The following is a 12,165-nucleotide window of genomic DNA, read 5'->3' on the forward strand; positions in this document are numbered from 1 at the left end:
GTACCCGGTCTTCTTGACGTTTTCTTTTTCCTTTTCGTGCATGCAGGAATAAACGTGGGGGGGTTGCGAGTCTATTGGTAGAGAAGATAACGGGTTTGACTGCGGGGGTGGCCATGGCACGAGTTGCTTGTGCATGCTTGAGTGGGCACGATACATATCCACACCCTCGGGAGTCGGCGACTGCATACACATGTACATATACGGCTCTCACCACTTTTCCGAAGTAAGGTATACGATAACGGCGCGTTTCATCCAATCACGCTACGACTGGAATGGAATGGTATGTCGCTTCCCGCGTCTTCAGGTGGACTGACTGCCCCACAGGGAAAGGCTTCTCATCTTCATCACATGAGCCGTTACATCAACGATTTGAATAAGATTCAAAAACTACAAAGGCCGTATCAAGCAACATCCCAGTAGGTATCCACCCCAGTGTTAACCAAAAAGTCCCGTTATCATCATGACGCCAACCTAAACACAACCAGTTCCCAGCCTAAGAAGACAATAAAACATGAGACAGGCGCTTTCCCGCCACCCAGAAACCGCCCGGATGGATCGAGGCGCTATTTCTCAGCTCTAAGCGAATGAGCAAGCTCACCAACTCTCCCTCTGTACCTAGCGAAGCGACCGTCCTCTAGGAGATACGTCAGCTACCCGACCCGTTCCTGACCCAAACGCCATCCAAAAGCCGCGATTCGTTCGCTAGCTGTCAGCAGGCGCGTAGCACTTGCATCAGGCAACGGGCCGAACCGCGTCACAATTCCTGAAAAAGAAAAGCTGGCGTGTGGGACGCTAAAAGCAGCGAGGCCGGCTGCCGAGGGTGGAGCACAGTGGAGCGGAAATTGGGAACGACAGGTCGGAACGTGGAACTTGTTCCTGGAATTGAAACATTGCTGGAAAGGCTCTGGAACATTTTTTGAAAACAGAGAAAATCGAGAAAGCGCTGTGGAATAGTAAAGTGACCGAATGCCGCCCATAGTTTGGAAAAACCGAAAATCGTATATTGGTGTCATCCACAGTGCGGTAAGCGAAATTTCGAAGGTGTCGAACCAATTTAGAAATCGACTGGTGCTGGATACCGGCTTTGTGCGGTGCGGAATTGCTCTGGGTACTTGCGTGCCGCTCGGTTGTTCAGTGAGCTGTCGGAGGCGTTAGTTTGGTGATTGAGTTTGGCTGTTATTGTAAACTTACTCGACTCGCTTCTGAGTCCACTGCAAATCCTTCTGTACATCCTTTGCAGCCTTCATCCCATCTGCAAAGCTCATGCGAGCACCAGCCAATCTGCGCTGAGCCAGCGCTTGTAGCTCAGAAAGTTCGCGTTGCTTAGCGTTGAGTTCACCGGACCTGCGTACGATGTCAGTTACACGACTCTAGTCGCAGTCTGGTGATTCAGAATACACTGATAGACAGAAACTTACGTCTGTGCTTGCTTTGCAAGACTTCGATCCAGTGGCATTGGATCGAAAGAGCCGTTCACGCGGCGGCCCATGTAGTCGAGGAGATCCACGCTGGCGGCGCCGCTAGTGGATTCATAATCGCTTGCACTGCCAGCGTAGTTGCTAGAGGTAGATGACGGCTCGTACGACGGTACACCAGATGTTGTAACGCTGTTTGGAGCTTCGGGTGGTGATCCTGATACGCGTCCATAACCATGTTGTTGGGCCGGGAAGAAAAATCCGGGCTTTTGTGGCATGTTGATTGGGTAGGATGCTTGAGGCAGATTGTAGAATGAGTGTGAAGAGGCCATTTTGGATAATGCTATATTTCTCTGTATGCTGAAATGGTATGTAGAGTAGTGTACTGGTGAAGGGTGCGAGTGGTCAGATAGTGTTGGTGGTTGGTCAAGGTGTCGAAGTGGGAAGCCAAGACAGTGATCCAGATGTGACAAAGGTATAATGATATCCTCAGAAAAGTGAATAGAGAATCAGAAAGATCAATTCAAAGTCCAGTAAAAGGAGTCCTTTTTATACCTTTCCACTGCAGGCATGCTAGGAGCATCATGGTCAACGGGGCATGGCTCTGACCCCTTGGTGCCGAGTGATGGCCGCAACCCCGCCGTTATGGTGATAAAGCTGCATACGATTACATCCACTGAGAACGGCTCCCGCTGGTGCCGGATTGTAAAGCGTCATTTAGACTGGGCTGGACGGTGGCTCTTGGACGTGGGCCGCAGCCGATCCACGATACCTCGGAGCGATAGTGAATGCTTGAGATGCCAATTGGCCCGTACAAGGAACTAGTGACAAGTGGCCTCAGCTCCAGCCGGCACAAAAGAGTCGGGGAGCGAATTGGCTTGCAATGGCAAAAAGTTGCGATTCTGGAGACAGTGCCGTCTATGGCCGGCACCAAGGTATTGCTAAAGGCAGCGAGGCAGAGTAAGCGCAGCAGACGCAGACGCAGACGCCATGTAAAAGCAGCGGCGGTGGAGATGTGTACATGCATGGGTAGGCTGCCGGACGGGCATGCTAAGTGTTGTCAAATTGATGCGTTGGCTCGACAGCTGCCAGCGCCATTGAGCATGCAATCTGGAGGGGGATGCAAAGGATCAGACAGCGCATGACACCAGTGGCGGCATGGGCCCAAAGAAGCTCGATGAGACGATTGCGCGTACGAACATGGCGGGCAATTGGCAAGAAGGCGTGTGCTGGACGGCGGGTTCTTTTTTTTGTGTAGTCATGGTCATGGAAGGTCGTGGAGAAGGATGCGGGACTAGCAAAGCCCCGCCGAACTAACAGTCCGCCCCTCGGCGGTGCGGTGCGTCATGCTTGCGAGCAGCAACCCAACCCGGCCAATGCAGCTTGCTGCACCTCCACCTTGGCGCTCCAATGCCTCGAGCCCTTGGGTGACATGTCTGCTTTGCGTAACCTCGTACTGCTCCTCGCACCGGCATTCCCCAGACGTTCCCATGCTGCGAGTCAACTGCTCTCCACGCACGGCAATAAGTGGCGGTGAGGGATCCCATCTAGCTCGTCGCTCTTCCCAGGACCAGCGGCTTTGATATGCATGCCATGTCCTTGTACATAGTGCTATCCGAACCCTTTGTCCATGGAAGGCGTTACACTGGCGCTTCAACGGCGCGGAACAAGCCAATCGTATGACACGGCTGTCAATGCCGCCCATGTGAGTTGTGCATGGGAGCTACTTTTAGGTCACCCTTGTACCCCTCGCCCCAGCGTCTGCCTTACATGAACACTTACCCGGGGGCCGAGAACTTGAATTCGACTCAACCAAGAACTTGAGTCCTGCCTGATCTCGTGTGCTTCTAGACGGAGTGTACAACACTTTGCGCGGCGGCAGGCAGCGACATCTCTCTCTCCACTACCGTCTGATTGAAATTAGGGTTCCACAAACTCTAGCTTCAAGTTGGATCGATTACACATCTACGATTTACTCAGACGTTCTGATGGTCCAGAATGTGCTCTTCGGCTCCTCGTCGGTGGGTGGTGTCGGACAGGAGATACCAGTGATAATGTCTTCCCAATGACTGCGACCTTTGGCTCTCAGCGCCCACTATCAGATCTGATTGATATGATATTCGTCAGCTTTTGAATTACACAACTACTAATCTAGTCAAATTTCCGATAAGCTAGTGCCAATCAGTTCTTGACAATGTCTTTCAACTGTTTGGTACGTTACAAATGATTTCAGCTTTTTTCCAGCCTAAGAAAACACGGCCATAACTCGCACGGCCCTAATGGATGTGCAATATACACTAGACTTGATACAAGCGCAGTGATCTGAATACGTCAATGTGCACAGGCACCCATGAAGCACCACCTTTTAGTTGCTTTTAGACCCTGGTGGCTCTACAACAATACTCGGTAGAGCACTATGGCAACTTCAATCTCTTCAATGAGATGCCACAAAGCTCTGATGCAATCTTTTCAGTAACCTGATTCGTGGAGTTGTTCCGCATTCTATGCGTACATATCAGTAGCCACCAATGTTTTTCAAAGTCTGCAAACTTACATCATCCACTGTTGCCTTTTCCGAGCTTGGCCCAAGGGTCCTCAACAAAGCTTGGTAGAAAATAGGCTGTGTCCCCGTTCTCGGTCTGAACTCCATTACGAAGCGCATTCATTTCTGCTCTAGAAATAGGAGGTCCGCCAAATGACATGGTTTCCATTGCAGACTGATCGTTCGGAGCAGGGCCTTCAGCAGTGCCAAGGGGAGTTTCCGGAAAGGTTTGGCCACGTGCGAGGAAGCTGGCAAGACCCGAATCGGTTGCCGGGGTTTTCTTTGAATCGGAAGCTTCAGGTTCATTCGCTTCTCCGCTAGCAACTTTCTTCGTTCTAACCCCGAGTTTGGTGGAGTTTGCACCGCTTGCATCGGCTTTGGCCTTTGGTGAGTTTTCAGGGTCGAATTTTCGCTTCTTGGTTCCCCCAAACGAGGAGAAGCCCATAGCCGCAGCTATGTCCATGTCCTCTTCTTCGTCCATGACAGAGTGTGAGTCGGCTGTGTTAGGCTTCTGCTTGAGGAGTATATTCCCTAGAGATGAAAGTATAAAATATCTTACGAAGTTAGGTAAGAGGGCGCTAGTGAAGGGTACCTGCGCCAATCGGAGCGGGAATGTCTCCTACAGTGGGCCCCCTTGGTTGACAGCTCTTGAACAGTATCCGCCTGAGTGGAATGGTAGCGCACTATCACTATGGAGACATGACCCTCAGCGGCCATCTCACCACGTCATGCCACGAGCAGAGGTCGTGCGCAGAGGTACATGGACAAGCACGCGCGTAGCTCTGGCGGCCTTAGCGCCAGCGTCATCGCAGCTGCCCATCGGCAGGGTTCACCACCAACAACGCTTGCAACGCCTGCACAGCGCCAGATTCCATGCTGCTTCCTGTCATACTCTAGTCCTTCAAACGGGCTCTAGGACACATTGTGCCCACCATGGAAAGCGAGATTTCGCAGAGCCCGGCGCAGCGCCGCTTCATGCGGCCCAGTGTAAGTCGCGTCCTGGGGCTTTAGGCACGCATGCATAGCTCACCATAAGCTACAGATGCGGTCGGCGACAATGATCCAGCCGAGGACTGGCGAACGCGTCAAGAAGGCCTTCACCCTGCGCAGATCTCGACATCGCCGCACCCGATCCGCCGAGATCCTCCTCGCTCCCGGCCAGTTCGAAACTGAGAGATACCGTGAAATGAGCAGGAAGGAGCTGCTTGTTGAGATGATCAAGTACAAGTTTCGGCAAGGCTATGCATATACGACGAGCCAGACCGGCGTTGGCATCCTGAAATGCTCTCTAGCCTATGTACTTGGGTCGCTGGCTACCTTTGTCCCCTTCATAGCTGCGCTGTTGGGTAGGAACGACGGCAAACACATCGTTGCGACAATCACCGTCTACTTCCATCCAGCGCGCTCAGCCGGTAGCATGCTTGAAGCTGTCATGCTTGCTTTTGCTGCCTTTCTCTATGCTGCGGTCGTCTCCTTCTCCAGTATGGCTGTGTCAGCCTACTTTGGGAACAACGATCTTCTCGTAGTTGGTCATGTCATAGTGCTCATTGTCTTTTGTGGAGGCGGTCTCGGGCTGGTTGGATGGACAAAACAAAGGCTCGGCAATCCGTTGGTCAATGTGGCCTGCTCTCTGACTTCCCTTGCCCTTATCACCGTTCTGACCAAAGAGGGCGCTGTACAGGCTGCTACGTTTTCCTACGTTAAAATCTGGCAGGTTCTGAAGATGGTCATCATGGGTTGTGCTGCATCGACAGCTGTATCGCTTCTAGTAAAGCCAACGTCAGCGCGCAGCGAGTTCCGCAACACTTTTATCAAATCGACCGATGCCATGGCAGAAATGCTAAACGGCATTGCGCTCAGTTTTCTCTCAGGTTCCGAACAAGACCTCAAGAGCGACTCGTATGTCAAAGCTTCAGATCGGCTACAAACGACGTTCAAAGCCCTGGTTAAGAATCTTGGAGAAGCCAAGTTTGAGCACTATGCGTTGGGCACTGAAGCAGAGTACAAAATCAACGCAAGGCTGGTCAAATGTGTTGAGACGCTGATGCAGAGTTTGGGTGGATTGCGAAGTGCTGCCGAGACGCAGTTTACGTTACTTGCTCAGCCGGCGCCTGGTGAGGCAGCTTCTCAACCTATGCCTACCAATGGAACGGTCACTTCTTCAATCTTCTCAGAACACGCCATGTCACAAAGCCCTCAGCTGATTTCTCCCACGCTGAGGCATTCGGATAGGCGGGGCAGCATCCTCGCCTCTATCGATGAACTGCCAGAAAGCTCCGAAGCGTCCGCAATCTGCTCAGCTGCTGAATCAGACGACGAGTCCAATCAAATGAATCAAATGCTGGCCAAATCTATCAATCTCTCGAAGTCGAACCTGACGCCTGCTGACATTTTCTCTGTTTTCATAGCTCAATTGGGCCCACCAATGGTGAGTCTGAAACCCTTGGGAGGGGTCTTTTTTTGCACTGCTGATCAAGATAGAAATCACTTGCATACACCCTACGTGAAGTGCTTTCTGAATTACCGTTTGGACCTGGACCAGAGTACAACATGGCTATCAACGAGCACTTCCGGCACAGCCTAGTAGACGCGAAGGCTCTCTTCGCAGACGCACGGCGAGAGGCTCTTTCTGGCATTTACACAAACAAAATTCCAACTAGGACAAGTTCGGCAGCAGTTGCAGCCGACTTTGAAGAGGTTGCCGCAAGCTGCGGGTATTTCAGTTCGTCATTAATTGATTTTGCTGAAGACATGGTCGGGTTCCTTGACATTCTTGAGGAGCTCAAGGCCAATGTCAATCGCTATCCGCGGCAGAGAACTTACAACTGGCTGAAGTTCTGGAAAACTTGGCACAAGAAGGGCCATTCTGGCGACGACTCAGAAGTGGCTAATTTCATGCAAGAAACAGACCCCCAGACAGTGGGAGGCTCGCGCGAGATTCACAATCCTATTTACAGGAAGTCAACGCGTGGAGATCCATACAAGTCAGAGAACGAACAGCCACTATCCTACCGTATATGGACGTCGCTTGCAGTCTTCAGAAGGGACGACCTCAAATATGCTGTTAAGGTTGGCATTGGTGCAGTCCTCTGGGCTATGTGGTCCTTTATCCAATCGACAAGGGGCTATTATAGTCGGTGGCGTGGCGAGTGGGGTCTATTGTCGTACATGTTGGTTTGTTCTATGACCATAGGCGCTTCCAACACCACAGGATACCAGCGTTTTGCTGGTACCTGCCTGGGTGCTGTGCTAGCAATTGCTGCATGGATCGCGGCTGACGAACACGCTCTTCTCCTGTGCTTTTTCGGTTGGGTCATTTCCCTGTTCTGCTTCTACATCATTGTCGGCAAGGGCAAGGGACCTATGGGTCGTTTCATCTTGCTGACGTACAACCTTTCTGCGCTCTACGCCTACTCTCTTTCCGTCAAGGACGACGAAGATGACGATGACGAAGGTGGCATCTCGCCTGAAATATGGGAGATTGTAATTCATCGAGTGGTTGCTGTTATGGTTGGTTGTCTTTGGGGTATTATTGTTACCAGGATAATCTGGCCAATCTCTGCCCGCCGTAAGCTCAAGAAGGGCACGTCCTTATTGTGGCTCAAGATGGGATTGATTTGGAAACGCGGGCCACTTAAGACTGTCCTCGAATCCAATGAGCACACAAGCAGGACACAATCGTTCATGTCCGAACGCGAGGAGATTGAACTTCGAAGATATCTATATCATTTGGAGACGCTGCGTGTAGCGGCTGCTGCAGAGTTTGAGCTCAGAGGCCCCTTTCCTAACAAGAGTTTTCAGATTATCCTTGGTGCGACAAGTCGCTTATTGGACAGCTTCCACGCGATGAATGTGGTCATACTAAGAGAGCTGAAAGCGTCGGATGGCGAGAAGGAAGCTCTGAGGTATACAAAGAAAGAGTGGACAGAGCTGAGTTGGCGTATCAGTCATTTGTTCTCAGGTAAGCTTTATACTAGGTTGTTATTGGAATTGAATGCTAACAAGTGACAGTCATGGCCTCCTCTATGAAGCTAGCATACCCGCTCAATGATGTTCTACCCAACATCGAACACACACGTGATCGGTTGCTCGCAAGGGTCTTTGAGTTTCGGCAACAGGATCTCGGCAAAACCATTGCTACGGACGAAGATTACGAGTTGTTGTATGCTTATGGTGGGTCCTTACCGTTTGTACTTGAAATTGATCATCCCCACTAACTTCCAGACAGCACTGGTGACTGGACAACTCGCGCACGATTTGAACGTTATCGGACAGGAGATTGAGAAACTTTATGGTGTCTTAAGCGAGGAGGACCTGAAGTTGCAGTAAGAATGCATCAATTCGCTACTTAATGAACCCCTTGTACCCTAAGTGCTGAGCACGTTTAATGCCATTACCAATGAGTTTGTACTCGAGAATAACTGGACATGGGCGAAGAGGTCCTTCAGATCTAATCCGCGATGATGGCAAAATGACTCATAATGTGACATCTAAACGTTGTGCCATGAGCGTTTAGGGACAGGGCAACCGAATGCTACACACCAATCATCATGGATACGTACAGCAAGATTCCATTTGCACGTGCTTATGCGATGCTCAATTGGTGACTAGAGACATCTTGACGTAGAGGTTCCGTGCTGTCGGCGTTTGTCCACCAGAAACAGAGTGCAAGATACCCAAAAGGCATGCAAGCCCTCTTGTCTTAAGAGTCTAGTGTGATGATGTCTGTGGGCGTAGTGCAACGCTCTCGCGGTACGTAACTTGAGCAGCATAGATTTATCCCGTGATTATTGCCAGATTCGTGGAATTGAAAAGATGAATATGCCACACAAACATGACCGGCATATTGATGTGCACACATTCAATAGGATTGGCAGAGCCAATGCCATGCATGCGACACACCTGCTGAGCATCTAGTCGCCGTTGTGTTGGTGGGAATTTGGCTAGTGGTCACGTGGTGGCCTTGGCGCTCTAAGCGATCACGCACCTGTGTTGGAAATTACCTCGCACCTCTCAGCTTCAACAACGGTAAGTCGACAACGACCGCGGACGACAACAACATCGAAAATGTAAGGACTCCCGAACAAATATCCTTCAGCACTGCTTCGAAGAGCAAATACGTTCCCGCTGCACATTCGGCGCCTCGCATTCGTGCCTCTGAGGCGCTTGTGCAGTGGCGAACCCCTCTTCCGACAACCACCTCCTCCGTCGCCAACAACCGCACAAATGATCAAAATACTGACATGCGGTGTTTCATAGGGTCAACCTCCGCACTCAGAAGCGCCTCGCGGCCTCCGTGGTCGGTTGCGGAAAGCGCAAGATCTGGCTTGACCCCAACGAGGTCAGCGAAATCGCCAACGCCAACTCTCGCCAGACCGTCCGCAAGCTCGTTCAGGATGGCCTCATCATCCGCAAGCCCGTCACCATGCACTCTCGTGCCCGCGCCCGGGAGCTGAACGCCGCCCGACGAATTGGCCGACACCGTGGTTTCGGTAAGAGGAAGGGTACCAAGGACGCTCGTATGCCAAGGTATGCAATCACGTTGCCTTTTTACTGCTGGATATGGAGGCGGAGAATCATTTCTGGGATTTCATGGACAATGGGAACCGTTAGCTAATGCGGATGTGCAGCCAAATCGTCTGGATGCGCCGTCTCCGTGTCCTCCGCCGTCTCCTCGTCAAGTACCGCGCCGCCGGCAAGATCGACAAGCACCTCTACCACGAGCTCTACCTCCTCTCCAAGGGTAACACCTTCAAGCACAAGCGTGCTCTCGTCGAACACGTATGTTGACCATGACATCATGATTATGTCAATTCCCCGCTCCATGATCGGTAACTAACGCACATCTCAGATCCACAAGGCCAAGGCCGAGAAGGCCCGCGAGAGGGTCATCAAGGAGGAGATGGACGCCAAGCGTGCGAAGACCAAGGCGGCTCGCGAGAGGAGGCAGGAGCGTATCCAGCAGAAGCGCCAGGCTCAGCTGGGCGACGAGGAGTAAAGAATGGATGTCGTGACGAACACCTGGCGTGGGTCTTTTCAAGGTTAAAGGAGGGCGTCAATCTCCTTTTTATCTGGGCATATGCGGTCATGTTTCATGTTACGTCTGTGAAGGACTCTTCTCTCCATGCATATTCGACCGACAAGGGTGCCCCCTCTCTGATTTTCGATGCTATGACTGTACCAAAAATAAAAGGGATACGAGCATCGGCATTAGAAACCAGTAGTCAAACTTGGAGTTGGTCTGCTTTGATCCGCTGAATGTGTTTGTGGTCTTTGTGATGGTATGATGCCATTGCTATATGTGCTCAGTGAATACTACTGGTTAGGTAAAGCAAGTGACAGTAATAAGATTGATCGATTACAAAGTCCCCCGAGTGCTTCTTTCACAAGGAACACAATACACGCCTATTGCCTGCACAGGGTATCAATGAATCTCTAACGCCCAATGTAAACGCCATGTCGACTCCCAACTCCCACGTGTTGCCTCGTGTTTAGATCTGTAAAAAGTTAGTGTCAATGCTTGTGCCCATATAGTTCTGGCTACTCACCAATTTCAGGGCGCTTCTATGCACAGCCCGTGTAAAGTTGAGCATAGCTTTGGCCTTGTTATTGCCCCTCTGAAGCCTCCTGTAGGCCTCTTGCACATGACTCGGCTGTACTGGTTCCCTAGCCTCCTCTGGTGGATCAAACAAGCCTCGTTCCCGCTTCCTCTTGAGACGGTTCTGCTCGCCACCGTGATTTTTCTTGTACAAATCTTCTGCATCCTTGACCTTGAGCGCCTCTTCGGTAAGTGTCTGGACAATCTCAAACGTCAAGAAACCCAAGATATCAATGATATCGTCGGAGGGTTTGGAATCGGTAATGAGGCCGAAGCCGGCCCATTCTTTGAAGCGCTTGCTCTTGCGGTAGGTGAAGGATGCTTGGCGGCAGTCAGACCAGTGCACATATTCCTCACGTGTCATGTTCTTTGTGCGTTCATCTGCGTTCTTGAGGCGCTGCAGAGTTGCGTAGTTCATTTCCTCCTCCTCTTCGTCTTCCACATCGTCTTTTTGCGGAGGGAACTCGGTAAAGAAGGATTGAACGTCCCAGACAAGATCAACTTTGGCACGCTTGGCTTTTTTAGAGGCGTCGACAGGAGCGGCACCGGGTCCACCTGCGCCTACTACGCCAACGGCTATGTCTGCGTCTCCGGCTCCGACGTCGGCGCCTGCATCGCCGCCTTTGTCGTCAGAGTCTTTGACAGAGCGTCGGACGTCTTTCCACTGGAGGAAGTGACGGAGGCGCGAGATTTTGGCGCGGTCGTGCCGGATAAGCATGAATAGGTCGTCGGTAGAGATGGATTTTGAACCACGGCGGGTGGCGAGGGCGGTGCATTCTCGCAACATGTGCTGTACTTGATCCTGTACGATCGACTCGATCAAGGTGGTTGTTTCGGGTGAGGGCTCGCCAGTCTCACCAGAGACGAACATCATCTGCTCGACGGTTAGGCCAAGGCCAACTTTCAACGGGAATATATCGTCTGGTGACAAGTGTTGAGACATTGATGGCGAGGGAGGAGGCATGGAAGAAGAAGATGAAGCCATGATACTGGCTTGTTACAAAGTAGGTGAGGATACGAGATTGAGTTGGGAAAATGGATGAAGTATAAGGGTGGCTCTGGCATGTTGCCTACGACCTTTACCCAGGACTTGGGTACAAATATGTTGGGTGAGGTGAGAGACATGCGGAACAAAAATGAACAAGAATAGGCTGCCCTGGCTCGCATAGATACATGCGAAGCAAGAGAAAGGCGGATCGCCTGTACTTGAATCGCCTTCTCCATAAGAGGCACAAAATAAAAGATAGTTCAGAAAAAATCACCAGTCGAAGCGGCAGCCCATATCCTAACGATGCGCATATGGAGCCTGTCGCAAATAGGAAAGGAACCCACAGATAAGACAAACAAAGTAGGTGATAGCGAAATTTACGCTGGTTTCCCCTATTCCATCTCTTTCTCTCATACAGTCTCCAGGAAAGCGAAACAACGAAATGGATATATAACATATACAGTAAAATGAGATGAACTAACCTGCTGGATCTCCGTCCGATACTTGGCCAACTTATCCTTGTCCGACATGATGGCTGACTTTCCGCACCCAAGAGTCTAGAAATCATACAAGACGTGTCGCGCGATCAACAAAGTTCTATGGCACAGAAATTAGATTACAA

The 12,165-nt window shown here is 51.1% G+C and overlaps 4 protein-coding genes across 4 annotated transcripts; 1 reads left to right on the forward strand and 3 right to left on the reverse strand.

Moving 5' to 3' along the window:
- Positions 1-610: 610 nt before the first annotated feature.
- On the reverse strand, positions 611-1,747 carry PSV08DRAFT_358005 (uncharacterized protein; the record flags this gene model as incomplete). The annotated part of the gene is made up of 3 exons (XM_014222793.1): positions 611-1,139; positions 1,192-1,344; positions 1,419-1,747. 3 exons carry the CDS (start codon positions 1,745-1,747, stop codon positions 1,055-1,057), a joined length of 567 nt encoding a protein of 188 aa, XP_014078268.1. The 3' UTR covers positions 611-1,054.
- A 1,785-nt stretch (positions 1,748-3,532) lies between these two features.
- PSV08DRAFT_397983 (uncharacterized protein) lies at positions 3,533-4,438 on the reverse strand (the record flags this gene model as incomplete). The annotated part of the gene is made up of 2 exons (XM_014222795.1): positions 3,533-3,917; positions 3,970-4,438. The coding sequence occupies one exon, from the start codon at positions 4,436-4,438 to the stop codon at positions 3,971-3,973; it is 468 nt and encodes a 155-aa protein (XP_014078270.1). The 3' UTR covers positions 3,533-3,917; position 3,970.
- A 452-nt stretch (positions 4,439-4,890) lies between these two features.
- Positions 4,891-10,455, forward strand: PSV08DRAFT_376147 (uncharacterized protein; the record flags this gene model as incomplete). The annotated part of the gene is made up of 8 exons (XM_014222796.2): positions 4,891-4,944; positions 5,000-6,385; positions 6,439-7,918; positions 7,969-8,130; positions 8,186-8,282; positions 9,217-9,486; positions 9,588-9,738; positions 9,809-10,455. The coding sequence occupies 8 exons, from the start codon at positions 4,891-4,893 to the stop codon at positions 9,953-9,955; spliced, it is 3,747 nt and encodes a 1,248-aa protein (XP_014078271.1). The 3' UTR covers positions 9,956-10,455.
- Positions 10,099-12,073, reverse strand: PSV08DRAFT_376149 (transcription initiation factor IID, 18kD subunit-domain-containing protein; the record flags this gene model as incomplete). Its single annotated transcript, XM_066093320.1, has 2 exons — positions 10,099-11,429; positions 12,026-12,073. 2 exons carry the CDS (start codon positions 12,071-12,073, stop codon positions 10,449-10,451), a joined length of 1,029 nt encoding a protein of 342 aa, XP_065949962.1. The 3' UTR covers positions 10,099-10,448.
- Positions 12,074-12,165: the final 92 nt, after the last annotated feature.

The sequence above is a fragment of the Bipolaris maydis genome (assembly GCF_028858645.1).
Source record: "Bipolaris maydis strain C4 unplaced genomic scaffold PSV08scaffold_1, whole genome shotgun sequence".
In the NCBI taxonomy this organism is placed as follows: domain Eukaryota; kingdom Fungi; phylum Ascomycota; class Dothideomycetes; order Pleosporales; family Pleosporaceae; genus Bipolaris; species Bipolaris maydis.